At 44.2% G+C, this 19104-nt stretch overlaps 1 protein-coding gene across 1 annotated transcript; it reads right to left on the bottom strand.

The window, feature by feature from the left end:
• Positions 1 to 1590: 1590 nt before the first annotated feature.
• Positions 1591 to 15269, bottom strand: LOC123407141 (mitogen-activated protein kinase 11). Its single transcript, XM_045100209.1, has 9 exons — positions 14793 to 15269; positions 12875 to 13283; positions 11937 to 12064; positions 11280 to 11339; positions 9848 to 9997; positions 9610 to 9765; positions 9309 to 9520; positions 9125 to 9226; positions 1591 to 2417 (listed from the first exon to the last, which is right to left on the bottom strand). Exons 1-9 carry the CDS (start codon positions 14817 to 14819, stop codon positions 2396 to 2398), a joined length of 1266 nt encoding a protein of 421 aa, XP_044956144.1. The 5' UTR covers positions 14820 to 15269; the 3' UTR covers positions 1591 to 2395.
• Positions 15270 to 19104: the final 3835 nt, after the last annotated feature.

Below are 19104 nucleotides of genomic sequence, written 5' to 3'. Positions count from 1 at the left end.
AGCCCTCAGCTAAATAAGCCCATGCTAACGCCTAAGATTTAGGCACCATAAATTGTAAGAGTGGCGCTTTAACCTTAGACGTTACACTGTTGGGATGGGGTCAAGCCTGCCATGTGATACCAGCATGGCCGGAGGTGCAGCGCCTAGCCTTCCGGCATCAATACAATATAGTGTGGCATTTTTTATCGAACCTCACACGAAAAGATTAGGAGCGTAAATTACTTCCAGGTATAGTTCACTTTGTGAATTAGTTCATCAATAGGTTAGATTTGTTCATTTTGTCACCTATGTAGGTCACAAGCCTACCAACAGCGGCTGCTAAGTATCTGAAACTTCCAGACCGCTTGGTTTTCTTCCGATTTCCACAAATTAATTAATTGACCTATCTGCTTAATCATTGGAGCAGGCAAAGCTTTTTTGCTTTGGTTTCCGAAAGAACTTCCGGGCAACTGCTAGGACCTACAAGACTTAGAACATCTGATCAAACTCGGAAAATAATATACTCCCTCCGTCCGGAAATACTTGTCTTAAAAATATACAAAATAAATGTATCTATAACTAAAGTAAGTCTAGATACATCTATTTTTACGACAAGTATTTCCGGACGGAGGGAGTAGTATTTATAGTTTCGATCGTAAAAACTTATTCAATCCTTATTTTTTTTTAAATACGGTAAATTCATCCGCGAAAATCTTATATGAACAGTTTTAAGGGCAATATACAGTTCAATCCGTAAACCGGTCAAACCTTCTTGAAGCATACGTGACACCACGGAACTGTCTAGAACGTACGTGAAACACACCGGACGTGAAACTCACCGGAATCCGTCGCCGTACGTCAAAAGAAGCCGCTGCACGTCAGAATTTGCTGCCGCTTGTCCGAACTGCGACCGGTTCAACCTCCACTACCGAGGCGAGCCCGTCCAAGTGCAGGCCACCGGAACTCGAATCAAGGCAGATCGAGACCGAAGAAGAGCGAGGCAAAGGCGAGCCGCTGCACGTCAGAATTTGCTGCCGCTTGTCCGAACTGTGACCGGTTCAACCTCCACTACCGAGGCGAGCCCGTCCAAGTGCAGGCCACCGGAACTCGAATCAAGGCAGATCGAGACCGAAGAAGAGCGAGGCAAAGGCGAGGGAGCTCGCCCAGCCATGTCAAGGAATGCGCGCGGCAACGACAATACGGGGAGTCCACAGACCCGGAATAGGCGGCGCCGGGACAGCTCGCCAAGACAAAAGAAAAAAAAAGCTATAGTAAGTTACAGTTTCATTTACGAGGTCTGCCCTATCCAAAACAATTTCACACTATAAAAACGGTTTACGGTATCCTTTATACGCGTTTTAAGGGTCTGACTAAAGATGCCTTTAGAGCCTGTTCAGACTTCCTCCGGTCCGCAACTCCGTTCCAGAGCGGAGCGGCATCCAGTTGTAATTTGTATTTGTGGAGCAGCTAAGCTGATGTTCCGCTCAGTGATAGAGGAGTGGAGGGTTGCCGAACACAGCCTTAACCAATGTCGTCACGCTGTTATTGGGCATGCTATCATACACAACATGCCAACATAAAAAGCAAACGGCATGCACCTCAGAAAAGATGTATGAAAAACAATTTATTTACACAGCTCACCAGAACAGTTAATTTGGTCTCTGGCATTCGACCTTTCACACATTTCTTTACATCAACTATTGGAAATGATTCAGACTATATGCTCAAGTTTCTTCGATTAACACTGCTAAACACAGCAATGTCCCTCACGTTAAAATGTAGGAGTATTTCTTAGCTGGTTGAAGTACATCGTGAGGATCATGTTCAACTGTCTGACGATTATGTTACCTAGATACCTAACAGCTTCCCATGAAAAAAGTTCCATCGTTCAAGCTTCGCAACTCAATCCCTAGGAGGCACATTATGATCCAACCGTCTGGCGCATTTGGGAGGCTCGGTTGCAAAGAAGCTGTGAAACATCCCATGTACAAGCTGAAGCTGGAATCCCTAAGGTTCGACCTCCATGATTTGGGGGGCTGCCAAATAAGAAAGCCAGACCTCCATGATTCAACGCCGATAACCCTAGATTCAAAACATACCTGGCCATGCCATGCTGCAATGTACAGCCGGAACTGAGCCATGAGGAACAGAGACTGCCTGTGATATTGTCACCTGGTATATCAACCCTTATACCATGATTCAGATAGAAGTACGAGTTTCCTGATCTGGAGTCTACACATACTCCTCCATGCACATATTGTGTTGGGAGTTGGACCTGTTGCATCAAGCACTGACCCACTAGATACTGGGTTCTGAGAGTGCGGTGCTTGATATTTGGTTGCCAAGGGAGTACAGATGATAAGCTTCTTGGATCTTCATATCCTGTGAGCTTTGATTGTCACAGGACATTACACGTCTAACGAGGGTTAAAGGATTGCCTGCAAAAGAAGAAAGGCATTAGTAACCCCACGGCATCATCCAGAAGATTTTTAACTCTCTTTGATGGTAGTGAAACGAAAAATGATAACTTGACAAAAGTAGAACAACGTGATGTTTAACTCTCTTTCAGCAATGTATACTCTCTGAATTTGTGCTTTCCAAGATACATCAACGGCATGATTTGTACTAGATGATGCCGTGCGCTTATGATCCTTTAAGATATTTTAGCAGAGTACACTACCATTGGGCTATGATTGTGTCAAAGGGGGCAAGAAGGACTATAAGAGGAAGAGCATGTCAGAGAGGCAGGATGTATATGCCAGGGTATTGCATCAAAAGATGGCACTGAATAACTCCAACAGTTGGTTGGACAAACTAGACTACTTGTTAAGTTTAATTGTCAGGTTGTCAGAATTTCAAGCAACTCCGCCTATGTTGTCTCAACATAACCGGTCCCAAGCCCGGGTAAAGGAGGGTTGTGATAGGCTTGGCGAGCCAACGTCAAACTCAGCCACTCTTATGGAGATGAAACCCAAAAGTTTTTCGTTGGGGCGTAACCCTCTCAGGGACGCGTCACATCGGAACCCGGGTGTGGTGGAAAATGGGCAAGGGCTGGGCCGTCACCCCCCCAGGTGGCGCGCCGTATCGTGATCTGGATACGGTCGCAAGTGAGCAAGGATCGGGTCGTCGCATCCTTAGTGGCGCGCTACATCGACGCCCGGATGTAGTGGAAAATGAGCAAGGGTCTTCGCATTTGACTCGACGGGTGCCAAGGGTAAGGAAGCTAGCCGAGCCTAGGAGGATTCGCTTAGGTAACTGGAACGTAGGGTCTCTGATGCGTAAGCTTCGGGAGGTAGTTGATACAGCGGTGAGGAGAGGCGTTGATATCCTTTGCGACCAAGAGACCAAATGGAGGGGATAGAAGGCGAGGTGGAGGGCACCGACTTCAAGCTGTGGTACACGGGGACGGTTGCAAACAGAAATGGAGTAGGCATCTTGATCAGCAAGAGCCTCAAGTGTGGAGTGGTAGACGTCAAGAGACGCGGGGACCGGATTATCCTGGTCAAGCTGGTAGTTGGGGACTTGGTTCTCAATGTTATCAGTGCGTATGCCCTGCAAGTAGGCCACAATGAGAACACCAAGAGGGAGTTCTGGGAAGGCTTGAAGGACATGGTTATGAGTTTACCGATTGGCGAGAGGCTCTTCATAGGAGGAGACCTCAATGGCCACGTGGGCACATCTAACACAAGTTTTGAAGGGGTGCATGGGGGATTTGGCTATGGCATCAGGAATCAAGAAGGAGAAGACGTCTTAAGCTTTGCGCTAGCCTACAACATGATCATAGCTAACACCCTCTTTAAGAAGAGAGAATCACATCTAGTGACTTACAGTAGTGGGCAACACTCTAGCCAGATTGATTTCATCCTCTCAAGAAGAGAAGACAGGCGTGCATGCCTAGACTGTAAGGTGATACCTGGAGAGAGTGTTGTCCCTCAGCATAAGCTTGTGGTTGCTGACTTCCGCTTTTGGATTCGTGTCCAGCGGGACAAGCGTGCCAAAGTCGCTAGAACGAAGTGGTGGAGGCTCAAGGGGGAGGTAGCTAAGGCGTTTAAGAAGAGGGTCGTTAAGGAGGGCCCTTGGGAGGAAGGAGGTGATGCAGATAACATGTGGATGAAGATGGCGACTTGCATTCGTAAGGTGGCCTCAGAGGAGTTTGGAGTGTTCAAGGGAAGTAGAGGAGAAGCTAAAGATACCTGGTGGTGGAACGATGATGTCCAGAAGGCAATTAAGGAGAAGAAAGATTGTTTCAGACGCCTATATCTGGATAGGAGTGTAGACAACATAGAGAAGTACAAGATGGCAAAAAAGGCCACAAAGCGAGCTGTGAGTGAAGCAAGGGGTCGGGCGTATGAGGACCTCTACCACCGGTTAGACACGAAGGAAGGCGAAAGGAACATCTATAAGATGGCCAAGATCCGAGAGAGGAAGACAAGGGATGTTGACCAGATCAAGTGCATCAAGGACGGAGCGGAGCAACTCCTGGTGAAGAATGAGGAGATTAAGCATAGATGGCGGGAGTACTTTGACAAGTTGTTCAATGGGGAGAGTGAGAGCTCTACCATTGATCTGGACGACTCCTTTGATGATACTAGCAGACGTTTTGTGCGGCGAATCCAGGAGTCGGAGGTCAAGGAGGCTTTAAAGAGGATGAAAGGAGGCAAGGCGATGGGCCCTGATTGTATCCCCATTGAGGTGTGGAGAGGCCTCGGGGACATGGCGATAGTATGGCTAACCAAACTTTTCAACCTCATTTTTCGAGCAAACAAGATGCCAGAAGAATGGAGACGGAGTATATTAGTACTAATCTTCAAGAACAAGGGGGATGTTCAGAGTTGTACTAATTACCGTGGAATTAAATTGATGAGCCATACAATGAAGCTATGGGAGAGTCATTGAGCACCGCTTAAGAAGAATGACAAGCGTGACCAAAAATCTGTTTGGTTTCATGCCTGGGAGGTCCACCATGGAAGCCATTTTCTTGGTACGACAAGTTATGGAGAGATATAGGGAGCAAAAGAAGGACTTGCATATGGTGTTCATTGACTTGGAGAAGGCCTATGATAAGATACCGCGGAATGTTATGTGGTGGGCCTTGGAGAAACACAAAGTCCCAGCAAAGTACATTACCCTCATCAAGGACATGTACGATAATGTTGTGACAAGTGTCCGAACAAGTGATGGCGACACTGATGACTTCCCAATTAAGATAGGACTGCATCAGGGGTCAACTTTGAGCCCTTATCTTTTTGCCTTGGTGATGGATGAGGTCACCAGGGATATACAAGGAGATATCCCATGGTGTATGCTCTTTGCGGATGATGTGGTGCTAGTCGATGATAGTCGGACGGGGGTCAATAGGAATTTGGAGTTATGGAGGCAAACCTTGGAATCGAAAGGTTTTAGACTTAGTAGGACTAAGACCGAGTACATGAGGTGCGCTTTCGGTATTACTAAGCACGAGGAGGAGGGGGATGTTAGCCTTGATGGGCAGGTGGTACCTCAGAAGGACACCTTCCGTTATTTGGGGTCAATGTTGCAGAAGGATGGGGATATCGATGAAGATGTGAACCATTGAATTAAAGCTGGATGGATGAAGTAACGCCAAGCTTCTGGCATTCTCTGTGACAAGAGGGTGCCACAAAAGCTAAAAGGCAAGTTCTATAGGACAGCAGTTCAACCTGCAATGTTGTATGGCGCTCAGTGTTGGCCGACTAAGGGCCAGTTCTTTTGGTAGCTTCTAAAATAAGCTGAAATAAGCTGCCACCTAACCAGCTTATTCTAAAAGCCCAATCAAATTTTTTTTTAGAAGCCTACTAATTAAGTCTTGATTACTAGGCTTCTAGAAAAATATTTTTAGTTGGGCTTCTAGAATAAGCTGGGTAGGGGGCAACTTATTCTAGAAGCCCAAAAAAGCTATCAAAAGAACTGGCCCTAAAAGGCGACATGTGCAACAACTAGGTGTGGTGGAGATGCGCATGCTGAGATGGATGTGTGGCCACACAAGGAATGACCGAATTCGGAATGATGATATACGAGATAGAGTTGGGGTAGCGCCAATTGAAGAGAAGCTTGTCCAACATCGTCTAAGATGGTTTGGGCATATTCAATTCAGGACATGCCTCCAGAAGCCCAGTGCATAGCGAACATCTAAAGCATGCTGATAATGTCAAGAGAGGTCGGGGTAGACCGAACTTGACATGGGAAGAGTCCGTAAAGACAGATCTAAAGGATTGGAGCATCACCAAAGAACTAGCCATGGACAGGGGTGCATGGAAGCTTGCTATCCATGTGCCAGAACCATGAGTTGGTCGCGAGATCTTATGGGTTTCACCCCTATCCTACCCCAACTTCTTTGGGACTAAAGGCTTTGTTGTTGTTGTTGTTGTATTGTGAGAATTTCAAGCAAGACACTCACAGAATGGCATCACAAGAAACCAAATCTTCCTGGGTCTCACTAGGATCATCTTAACTAAACAGTCACTCTGCATGTTAATTTTATTTATTAGAAGCTTCAAAGGAGAAGAAAAAAAACACATACTTAAGGCATGCCAATCATTGCTAGGCAAAAGGAAAATGTTTACAGTTGGGCGGCCGGTCGCACGCCAGCCTTGCAATCCGTCTGTATCATGCGTCGCACAGGCCCCGAGCGCGACTCTTGCTAATCGTTTTTCCCTTCTTTCATACTTCTTCCTCACGACGCGCACGGGGGCGGGGGGAGTTGCAACCGTTCCTGCTGCTGGGTGGTGCGCCGTGGTGCTCATCACGCTCGTGCTTCTGGGCGCGCTCAACACGGAGACCGCGGACGGCGACAGGGAGATGTAGCTCCGTGGCCACGGCTGCCTGCACTGTGGCGGCCATGGTCGTCCATGTCCTCGTCTTCCTCCCGCGCGGCCGGGTACTGTGACTGGCAAGGCTGGGAGCTTCAATCAGCAAGACGACGGAGGCGAGCTGCAACCAAGCCTCCAGAAAGCTGGCACCGTCATGGCCAAATGTTGGAACTGCGGCTCGCAGTTGCTCCAGCGGTCGAACACCCGCGAGCTTTTCCATGGTGACCACACCGGCGCAGGGAGGGATGTTGCAACTGTTTGATGCGGGAGCTGCAACCATGCCCCAGTTTTGCTGGAACCTCCGACCGCGGCGAGGTGCGGGTTCACCATGCAAGTTAGACTGGAGGGGTGGGTGGTGTGCAACCATGAACCTGTTTTATTGCAACTTTACGATGCCGGAGCTGAAACCGGCTGCTGATTTTGCTTCAACGATTGAACCGGCGAGAAGGGCTCCACTGGCTGTTGAATTTTGCTTCGACGATTGAACCGGCGAGATGAAGAAGGGCTCCACCGGCTGCGTTTTGCTGGAACCGGCAACCAAATTTGCTGGAACCAGCTACCACGATTGCTGGAACCGGCGCCGCAAGTGCGACCGGAATGTTGTAACCCACCGCGATAAGTTGGGGCTGGCGTCAAAATTTGATGGAACCAGCGTGTTCCTCGGCGGCGACCACGACGACCGCAGGCACGACGCTGGCACTTTTTTCTGCCACGGCCGCAGAGTGCAAAAGGTACAACCGGCAGTGAGTTCAGCTGCGACCGGCAGTCGAGAATGCTACATTCAACATTCCAAAAAGCTTCAACCGCAGGTTGGCGAACCAATGATGGCGAGCGGCGACGACGGGAATTGCGAGCAGGCGAGAATTGCAAGCAGGCCGGAGATGGGAATGACGACAACGAGAGAAGCTGGAACCGTGGCCCGTCGGAGCTGCAACCATGGGCAGCGGAGCTGCGTACTACGACGTCTAGGAGCACAGATTTTGCTTCGACCTGGTCCGGGGGACGCTGTATCCAACCTGCGTCCCAGCATGGCGAGCGGCGGCAAACAGCGACGAGTGGGAGGCGCGGTGTTGCTTCGAGGCTGCCGGGCCGTGGAGCTGCCCGCACCCACGGTGGCGTATCTGTTTTTCCCCCATAGCTCATGGCCACGAACTGTGGGAGGAACAGGGGCGAAAGAGACGACCGACTCCTTTTCGTTCAATCTTATGCGTCGGGGGGACAGCTGATCAAACAAATGTGGGGCGACCAGCGACCTGACGAACCTAGCGCCGGTCCGCCGGTGCCTAGCATCGGCCTAGGCAAAATGTGCATTACGACTACTAGTAACAGAAAATTTGGAGAAAGTTTCGTTAATCAAGGTTCACAAGAAAGATGGTTTGATTTGGATGAAACCTTCAACAGTCTTTGTCAAGATCAACCTAAGACTGTATAATTCGGGAAAACAGTGCCACATATTTCTACTTTTTATTGACCATTAGAACCAGCAATCAAGGCCTTTTGCTATGAACAGGAGACCATTTAGCATTTTTATTGCGTGTTGGCATGCATTGCGTGCCAAGCTGTTTATTTAGCATTTAACGTTACTGCATCCTGATAGTATTTCACATATATTTGGCTTTGTAGAAACAATATCGTTTTTTACAACAAGGTCCAATCTTGCATGCAGGTGCTATGATTGTGTACCAGTTGGCTTTGATCATGGGCGTCAAAAGGAGCTTGGCACCAAGAAGCTAGAGTGGCTTACCAGGGAGTTTATGTCCTGATTTGGATGGCGTGCTAGTGAAGTAGTGATAGGCTTCCCGGTTTCTAGTCTCTAGTGATGATATCTGTGGCCTGTCACTCTTTCATTAAGCCTATAATGCTTAGTGTGGTTATGTTGCATTTTGATGGCTTGTAATAAATAATGTACTCCCTCCGTATCAAAATAATTGTTGTTGGGGAGAACTAGGCTAGTTTTCTCTAACAACAATTATTTTGATATGGAGGGAGTAATAATAAGGGTTGCATGTAGCAACGATGCAGAGGTCGGGGGTAATAAGGCTTTCATTTTCCAAAAAAAAAAAGTAGAACCAGCAATATAAGAAAGTAATGAAGAAAGAACTAAGTCTGTTAGTTAGGACTCGATGCTTGAATGGGACTGAGACTTTTGCCAAAAGAAAGGGTGCAATCAGTTTGAAAATGGATGTTTTATTCTTCATGTTGCATTATTGGCGATATCAATACATATTATGACTGGATCATTCATCCCTCGTAAAAACGATTAGCTGTCTAGATCCCATCCCAGTAAAAAAGATATGAGTTGCAAATAAGGCATTTACCTTGGCAAAGAAGAATGTTTCCTCTGTGACGAAACAGCTGATCCATTTTCACTGCCATTTTCCTCGAGTTCAGCAAAGCGTTTCTTAAATTGGTCAACAGCACTGAAATACCAGAAGATGTAAGTGTATCAGACATGGATGATGACCAAGAGAAGATAAACAAGTGTGCACTAATATATCCAACCTTAAATGAACAAAGTTTGGCCTGTCTGTTCCACTGATATGCTCCTTCAGTAATTGAGGATGATACTCCAAAATTTCTTCAAAGATCAGTTCCTTGATGTCCTCCTTTGTTACTCTACGGCCCTCAAATTCGAATTCAATTTTTGGTATCGGTTGACAAGATGGTTCTCGCTCTACCTTTGCTAGTCCATTAAAATATGGATCTGCCAATGCCTACAATTTGCAGATATATCAAGATCACAATATCTTGTACTGCCATATGCAGAACATAGGACCAGTTAAAATTCAAATATAAGGCATACCTCTTCAGCAGAGGGACGATCCTTCGGATCAAAAGCTAGAAGCCTCCTAAGCAATCGTAACGCTAATGGATCAGCCTTTGGGAATTTCTGCGAAAACGAAGCAGGCTGTTTCTTCCGCATGTATGTCAGATATTTTCTTGCCTTGTCATTCCGCACCTTAGCAGAGGTAGGACAGTAGAATATTTCATAAGCAGACACGAACTATAACTTTGACAGCAAAACCTCCAAAGATCCATACCTGAGAAATAGCATCTAACGAAGGTGTCCCCAGAACATCCGTTATCAAATCCAGCTGGTGAACAACATTTTTACCAGGAAATAGAGGCTTTCCAATCAACACCTCGGCAAAAATGCACCCTATACTCCATATATCAATAGCTGGTGTATACTGCAATCCAGAAGATGGTAAATTTCAGTGACACGAACAATTGGTTATACCAACTCAAACCAGGACCAGTGTAAGATCTTGTTTACAGAAGAAATATAACAGAAAATCAATGCCACAACTGTGGTCAATACCAAATAAGATGATTTCTGATTGGGACAGTGAACTTCCAATTGGGGTCGTTTGAATATTTCCTTAACCCAACTTAAGGCTATGTACTGTTCAATTGTTCAAGTAACAGAATTGTTTCCAACTTTGCAATAAGCAGCACGAACAAAAGAAATTGTGCTGAAGAGATCCAATTACTTGCAAAAGATTGCTAGTAATAGTTGCTGTCTACCTTCTCTACTGTAAATTAAGGGGGTGTATAAACAGGTAAATTGTGCAGAAAATGACTCAAACTCGATGATGGTACCCACATCTGAATGGTACTCCCTCCGTTCCAAAAAAAGCAACATTTTTTTGGAACAGAGGGAGTAGTTAGTAAGCAAGTATACAACTACGACTATTAGAGTATTGTTAATGATGTGGTCTAAAACTGCAGTGGTCCATGGTATACAGTATGCATACAAACATTTAGTGATACACGCAAAGACATGGAGTTCTAACCTTGCAGTGCTATCCATCATTCTATTGTTTGCAGCCATATGACAGCACAGTTAGAAGTTTGAACAACATATAATATGGGCTTATGAATCATGAGTGTTACTTCTTTATTGCCAATATGCCATGGGGCTTTTGCTGATTTACAATTATATGATGAGTTGATGGCATCAATATTTTTGCTCAAATTTGCGCATACAGGTGTAAACGATGCATTACACATTTGTTTGGTACTATAGGCATATAGACAGACAAATCCAAATATTAGAAAGAAGTCAAAAGCGCCTCATGGCCAATTCCCTCATACTCGCTACAATGTGAAGTGACTCAACTGTCAGGACCCTGACTGAACCCGCTAGTGTCGTACTCCTATAAACACTTCGTCAGTTAACCAACGATCCATTTACCGCTTAAACTCAATTACAGTGTAGCTATTTATCTTCCTGCTGTCGTCACTGCTGTAATGTCCCTCATACTCACCTCATGGCCAATTCCCTCATACTCCCTACAAGGTGAGGTGACTCAACAGGCACGGGACATAGAGTTCCAGAACCGCATCCAAACAATGTCATTTACCGTTACCAGTACCATCACAAAAAATGCGTATTAGGTTGGCATCATCTATGTGTATACATGTCAACCTCTAACTTCTGATTAATCATAAGTTCGTAACAATTCTTACCTTAGAATAGAATGACCCACAAAGTTCAGGTGCTCTATACCATCTCGTTGCGACATAATCCTGAAAAGAGAAGTTTATTTGACAGAAGCAAATGAGTACGGAATAGAAAACATTGGATGGATAATGGAGGACCCCAGAGCAGCCCCAAAACCCTAAATTAATGGTTAGCTTCACAACCATTGACCCCAATCCCACCCTAAAACCAAAGAACGAAGGAATGGCTTCGTGAAGACCCACTTAAAAGTAAAAGTAGATGCCATCTTATTTCAATTTTGTATGTGACAGTGCACTGATCATCAGATATTCACTTCCCCTTTGTTAGAATCACTGTATCTCAACTGAGGCAACCTGAAGTTCAACATGACAGCAGGGAAACAAAGCATGATTTGGTGCTAGTAAATCTCCAATTGTAAGTTAATAATATGACTAACAGTGGGTGTCACAAGAATAATGTTGGGAGTAAATACGCCAGCGTCTATTTGTTAGCTGCATCAAGTAATGTGTTGTCACATGACAATACAATCCATTACGAACTGTGGTAAATAGCTGATCAAAGGGGAGTTAGAACTTAAAACAATCAAGATAGAAACTTCGACTACTGCAAAATCAACCACTAACATATGCTATTGAGATACAATAACAAAAGATATTGCTTACTGTCCAGAAGACTGTTGTAGGTGCATCATTGAATGCAACTCTCGCCAAGCCAAAGTCACATATTTTGAGTTTGCAATTTGCATTAGCAAGCACATTCTTGGGCTTCAAATCTCGGTGATAGACATTTGCTGCATCAAAGCACAAAAAAATAGTTAGCCAATTCTGATCATATGTAGCAACTGAAATGATATCATATAATTTCCAACATAAAAAATCAAAATTGTACACAAATAGGGTATGGAACCAAATACGGTGCGGTTTTTGGTAAATACCAAACTAGCCAAAGTTGACATGAATTCAAAAATAAAGGAGCAACCTTTTATGTTTATTTGTGCACCTAAATATCTGAAAAGTTGTCATGTGCAATTTTGCTACATCAAGATACTCAGATCATCATGCATTAGTAGCCAAGTGCAGAACATGACGCCAAAAACATAAGTGATCAGTCCATTGCATACACAACGATACAGCAAAGAGGTTGGGGCCATAAACATCAGTGGTAGGGGTCCATCGCGTATACATAGACACAGCAGCGTATTGCAATAATAAGCCTACATGCTACAACAGCATTGGTGCATTTCAAACCAGGCCTTAGATGCAGGCCATGGTGCGCATTCAGATCGACTTTATCTCGACCAAATTGTACCGAACTTTAAATCACTCTAGATTGGTAATTAGAACTCCTGTAATTGTTCCAGTGCCATCTCAGTAAAAGAAAGACCAGGAAGGGGGAAAGGGATGAATCAAACCATCAAATGGTTAAAAGTGATAAATCCTCCCTCCGATCCATCTTAGTACTTGTCTTAGATTTGTATAGATATACGGATCGGAGGGAGTAGCATACAACAATGCAAGTGCAAGAAAGGAAACAATACATGGTCGTTCCATAAAGATGGAAGTGCATGTAACATTGATCTTCACTGTGAGGAAGTGCATACCTGTGTGCATATATTTCAAAGCTCGGAGCATCTGATACAAGAAAAATTGATAATGCTCCCTCGTCAAATCATCATTAGCCTTTATTACTTGATGAAGATCTGACTCCATAAGTTCGAAGACAACATATATGTCTTTGAAATCCTTTTTGGATGGAGGGAGCAAGATATGCTTTATTTCCACTACATCAGGGTGCCTAAGAAGTCTAAGAAGCTTGATTTCACGGAGTATGCGTGCAGCATCCGATATATGCTCAAAAATGTTGTGTATCTTCTTTATTGCAACCTTCTCTCCTGTTTGTGTATCATTTGCAGAACATACAAGTCCATAACTACCTTTGCCTATGACCTCCAGAACTTTGTATCGATTAGTATCGCCATATTCAGTAAAGAAATCAATTTCTGCTGCACTCTGAATTAGAGAAAATTGTCAGATAACTAATACTATTGCAAATTAAACCTACGGAACACAGAAGAAGATGGTCATCCATGATGGTACCACCACTTGGTTACTCTATGATCAAAAGGAAAAGGTGTACTTTTGACCCCTAAACTATTGTTTTGGGTGTAGATCCGGTCGCTCAACTCCTAAACGGATACTTTCGCCTTTCAACTCTCAGTACCATATAGTTTTGCTCAATCAAGGTGGTTTTGACTGTTCCAAAATGGTTTTGATCGAGATGTCATCTACATGTATGCCAAATCACATATCTGCAGTGTTACCAATTCCCTCCCAGAAATTCCTAAAACTTATTTAAGAAGCAGGAAAAGGCAAAAAAAAAAAAAACTTCAAACAAGATACTCAATAAATCTATTAAGAAGACGTGAGTTTTGAAGAAATAGAGAAAACTATCAGAAAGGGGGGGAAAGAGTAAAATCATAAACAGCAAAATGGGGAGAAAACTCAGAAAGTCTTCTTATTTACAAGAATCTCAGATTTCAAAAATCAAGAAAACAAAGAAATTAGTCAAAAGTAAAATCAAGAAATTGCAAATAAGAAGATATTATGATTATCTCTTTAAAATGGTTTTCTTCCAATAGACCAAAATATGTCAGATTTAGTTCTTTTTCAATCAAAAAATTCCTTGTAGATACAGAATATGAAATATCATATTTTTGTTTTTTGTTTTCTTTGTCTGCTTTTTAAATAGGTTTATGGATTTTCGGAATGAGATTAGTGATGATCTGAAGCCCCATCAGTAAAAACCGCGTTGAAACGGTCAAACCGTCTCGAGGGACCAAAAGTACATGAAATGACAGTTCAGCGTAAAAATATCTGCCCATGGGACCAGATCTACACTCAGCCAACAGTTTAAGGGGCCAAAGATACATTTCGAATCAAAACACTGCTGCAAATTAATCACAGACGTTCAGTGGTACTCCCTCCGTCCTAAAATTCTTGTCTTAGATTTTTTTACATATGGATGCATCTAGATACTAAAACGTGACTAGATACAGCCATATCTAGACAAATCCAAGACAATAATTTTAGGACGAGGGAGTATTAATGACAAAACCAGAGCAAGTCCCTCTCCGCCTACAAATTAATCAACTAGCGTCAGTATGATATACTCCAGCATGCAAGCAAACAGTGGACTGTAGCAAAGGTTTTCTGCTGTTACTACCAGGTACATAAAAAGATACTGTATTTGGGATGTAATCACATACTCCAGAGGAAAGAACTACCCACACCTCTGACATTACAAATTTATAGTTCACTCTCTTTGTAGCATGTGGAAAAATAAATTATTACCAGAGAGGCGAGGAGGTGTCCCAGAGTTACAGCATGTCACCTAGTTTTATTCGCTTAAATTAATATTAAACCCGTTTGGACCTCTTACTCGAATTACCATCATTTCCAACATTTTCACTACACCCGTCTATCTAAACAGGAAAAGCCAAAGAATGCAAGAGCTCGAACCTTCTTGCGCAAATCGATGTTCTGCATCTCGGAGCCCGTGGTGGAAGCTTCACAGGATCGACCTTTCTTTCTTTCTTTTCCCTCCTGCCACGATCCCACCAGATAGAGAGACCGGCCCTGGATGTCCTCACTGAGGTGTGGGTCAGCCGCACTTGCCCCACCGACTCCTGCTCCGAATCGCGGTCCCGCAGTCGCTCCTGCTCCTCATACACCCCTCGCCGCCACAGCACGTCGCTGCCGCGGCCGCCGCCACGGCCGGGTTCTTGCACGGTTCGTGAAGATCGCGAGCCGGCGACAGTCGCTTCGGATCTGAGGGGAGGAGGAGGAGGCGTCGTGCACGGGGAGAGCTCGTCGGCGTGCTGTGGTGAGGCAGCGGAGGAAGCTGGGGTGACGGAGGTTGGAGGGATATTTTCTCTTCTCTTTCTCCTCTGTTTTCTCCGCGTGGTGTGGTGAGCTCCGCGTGCGTGGCAGCTATATCTCGTGGATTCTCGGTGGCGTTTCGCCGTTTCCAAAGGTACATCACAAGACTCGGGCTCTCTTTTAGACCAAAAATGCAATGTTCATGTCAAGAAAAAGGGTAATGTCACCTATACTTTATCGTAGAAAATTAGTCATAAAGTGCTAAACCAATTCTCATCGTTGGAGCGCAATCGACCTGACTACGATGGGTATATTCCTACCAGCAACTGAGAACAACAAGAATTACTCCTATAAGAGCATCTACACTTGAATTTGCAAATCCAACACATAAACGTCCGCAGACATGTCATTCATGGGTAGTGACCGATCAAGCTTTAAATAATCCATCCTATAACCGATACCTCAAATATATACTATTATATGCAATGTAAACTGATCTTTAAACAGAGCTTGTCTAGCTCCGTCGTATTCATGTCCGACGACCGACTGCACTCCCTACAGTGTTGGTCCGATCACCGGGGAGGTAGAGTAGGATATGTGACACGAGCCGGCTCACGAAAATTAAGGTGTTGTCATCTTCCATGCCCTACTCTTTCTCGTTGTAGGATCGAAAGTATGTCTAAAGGGGAAGTGATTAGACTACTTGACAAGATAATTTGTTTGTCTTTTTCCAAATTTAGTTGAGAGGCAGATTGACAGTTATAGCGAGTCAAGTACACCCTACACATGCAGTTCTAAGAGTATAGCAGCGGAATGTAAAAAATGCAAGTGTAAAAGTAAAGGAGTAAGGTAGGGAGATCAAACGCATGAGGTTGACACGGCGATTTTTGGCATGGTTCCGATATGTGGCGCTATCGTACGTCCATATTAGTAGAGACTTCAACCCACGGAGGGTAACGGCTGCGAGAGTCCACGGAGGGCTCCACCCACAAGGGGTCTACGAAGAAGCGGCATTGTCTATTCCACCACGGCTTCCGCCCACGAAGGACTAGCCTTACTCACGGTAGATCTTAACAAAGTAGGCAATCTCTATGCCCTTACAAACATCTTGGTTCAACTCCACAACACGAAGTAGGAGGCTCCCAAGCGACACCTAACCAGTCTAGGAGGCACCACCCATCAAAAGGTAATAGATGTGGTAGATCAATGAACTTCTTGCTCTTGTGCTTCTAAATATAGTCTCCTCAACACAAAATCACTCTCTCACAGAATATGCATGGGTGGGAGAGATTGATTTGGTGGGAAGCGGTTTGGGGAGGCTAGAGATCAAGTTTCAAATGGTCGGATTGGAATATCTTGGTCTCAACACATGAGTAGGTGGCTCTTTCTCAAAAAATGGATCTGGCAATGAAGTGTGTGTTCTGAGTACTTCTCCCACGAGTGAGAGGTGGGTGAATGGGTATATATATCCAGCACACAAAATCCAACCGTTACACCTAAAGTGGCAAACTCGGTGACACCAAAGTTACAAACTCGATGGTACCGATTAGCACAAAAGGCAGAACTTTTGAATCTCGGTGGGACCGATATACACAACTCGGTGGCACCGAAAAGGTAGCAACTGTTAGATGGACAAACCCGGTGGCACCGATACTCAAACTCGGAAATTCCGATTTTGTGTACAGAGGCAACAAAATGTTGGTCACAGTGAACTCGGTAGCACCGACATGGATTCGGATGCACCGATTTGGTGGGAATGGCTAGGAATTGTGTCTGAGGGCAAACTCAGTGGGTCCAAAATGTGGAAGTTGGTGACACCAAATTTGAGTATATGGAATTTGACAGAATGGTTATGTGGGAAAATGACTGAGTATTTTGGTGGCTAACTTTGAGCACTTTGAGCACTTTGAGCAATCAGTTCACTTTACTACCTCACCCCCTTTTAATAGTATTGGCTTTCCTATGGACTCAAAAGTGATTTCTCACAAATATAAAATGAAAGAGTCTTCTAGCTTGAAGCTTGAGCCAATCTTGTTCCTTTCTTGCATCAAGGGGCATCTACACATAAGCCTTTAGCTATAGTATCTTTTGAACTTTTCTAAAATATTCTTGGAAAACATATTAGTACAATGATGCATATGTTGTGATCAACTATCAAAACCACCCTAGGGAGCAATTGTGCTTTCAATCTCCCCCTTTTTGGTAATTGATGACAACATTATAGATCAAAGCTTCGACAAAAGATATAATCAATGATTAGCACCGACGCTTTGAGAAGTATGTGAAAAGCAAGAGCTCCCCTAAATTTGTGCATTATTTAAAATTTGCTTTTGAATGCAAATGCACAATCGATTAGGATCATGGGTCACTTTTCCATGTCACATACATCTTGGTGGTGCGCATACAAGATAAAAATGAATAGTAATGCACATGGCACCAACAAGATAAGTGAATGGTCATCACATATATAGCTAAAAGGATAATAACGTAGCATCAACCAAGCAAAGCGTATGATCAAACACAAATAATGGGATAAAGTCATCCAAAAGACCAAAGTTTTTGAAACCAAATGAGAGAAAGTAAAGTCAAAAGCTCTCTCTCTCCCTCTCAAAGTCTATGATCTATGCATTTATCCCCCTTTGGCAACAAGTTACCAAAAAGTTCAAAAAGTATAGAACTACTCGTCTCTGTGGGAAGACGATGATGGAGTTGATATAAGAGCGTCCACGAAGGCATCTGCTGAGTGTCCTAGAGCTGGAGGAGTGGATACTGGAGGTGCTTGAGGTGGAGCTGGTGCTGAAGGTGTTGATGCTTGAGCTGAAGATGTATGTCTAGTCTCCTGAGCAGGAACAACAACTGATCTAGACTGAGTGTTGAACCGTGTGGTACTGAGAGGAGGTGAATATTCTTCATCGTCATCTTTATCATCTGAGCGTGTGATCTCCACTGAGTCAACTTCATGTTGAAGCTATTTGACTATATTGGTCAACTCGGTTACCTTCACATCCATGTCATGAAACTTGGTTTCCACGACTCTCTCAAGGCTTTTTCTGACTTTGTAGTATCTCCTGGATGTTCTTCTCCATACTTTGGACACAGCTAACTAGAAATGCCATTTTCTCAGCTTGAGTTCTGAGCTGTGGAACTGATGGTGGCCTATTTCTAGTAGCCTCAGCTTCTGTTGCCTCTGCTGCCATTCTTGCTGCGGCTGAGCTGGGATCATATTCATCCATCACCACAACATTGTCTTCAAATTTTGGCCGAAGGGGTAGATGGGGATGATCAAGGAGATATGCATGCTTGCCTAGCTTGGCATTTATAAGCATCTGAATGTAAGGGGCATATCCATGTGATCTTTTTTGACCAGCAACAGTTCTCCAGATAGTCTCTACTATCAAATCCATCACTCTGAATCTAGTGTGAGAGTCCAAATGGTGCAACGGATTGATGGAGTGTCCTCAATCATCCTATCATCACCTGATTTAGGCATCAAGGTGTGTCTCAGGATAGTGTTAGTGGTGGGTATCCCTGCTTGCAAAAAGTATACTAAACCCATCTTGTGACTAGCCAAATACTCGTGAGGAATTGGCTTGTACATATTGGTCATGGTGTTGTGGCTCATCTTTGCTTCAGAATACACATCCACATCACTCTCTTTCTGCTTGGGGGCACCAATGATAGTGGCCCACTCATCAATCGTAGACTCATATTTGTGACCATCAATCATCCAGACGAAAGAACCATCTCCATAGAAATGAACAATTGAGTAAAATTGCATGAACTCATCATTCCATGTGGTCATATGTTTTCCAACAAAGTCTTCAATGTCCACTAGCCTGAAATTTTATTGGACGTGGGGAAATAAATTTTCATTCTCCTTGATATATTCCCAGTCAACATATCTCATATCGCTGACAGCTGGACTCTTGTCAAACAGGACAGTCTCATAGAA

The sequence above is a fragment of the Hordeum vulgare genome, chromosome 7H (assembly GCF_904849725.1).
Source record: "Hordeum vulgare subsp. vulgare chromosome 7H, MorexV3_pseudomolecules_assembly, whole genome shotgun sequence".
In the NCBI taxonomy this organism is placed as follows: Eukaryota; Viridiplantae; Streptophyta; class Magnoliopsida; order Poales; family Poaceae; genus Hordeum; species Hordeum vulgare.
Note: the sequence above shows the minus strand (reverse complement) of the source record. Positions and strands in the feature narration are given on the sequence as shown.

Excerpts from the sequence above, each read along its gene's own strand:
- LOC123407141 (XM_045100209.1), bottom strand. The coding sequence starts at position 14,819 with ATGCAGAACATCGATTTGCGCAAGAAG. Across the intron at positions 12,065-12,874 it reads TTTGAAATATATGCACACAG|CAAATGTCTATCACCGAGAT; the intron begins GTATGCACTTCC and ends GCTTTGATGCAG. Across the intron at positions 2,418-9,124 it reads AAACATTCTTCTTTGCCAAG|GCAATCCTTTAACCCTCGTT; the intron begins GTAAATGCCTTA and ends CTTCTTTTGCAG.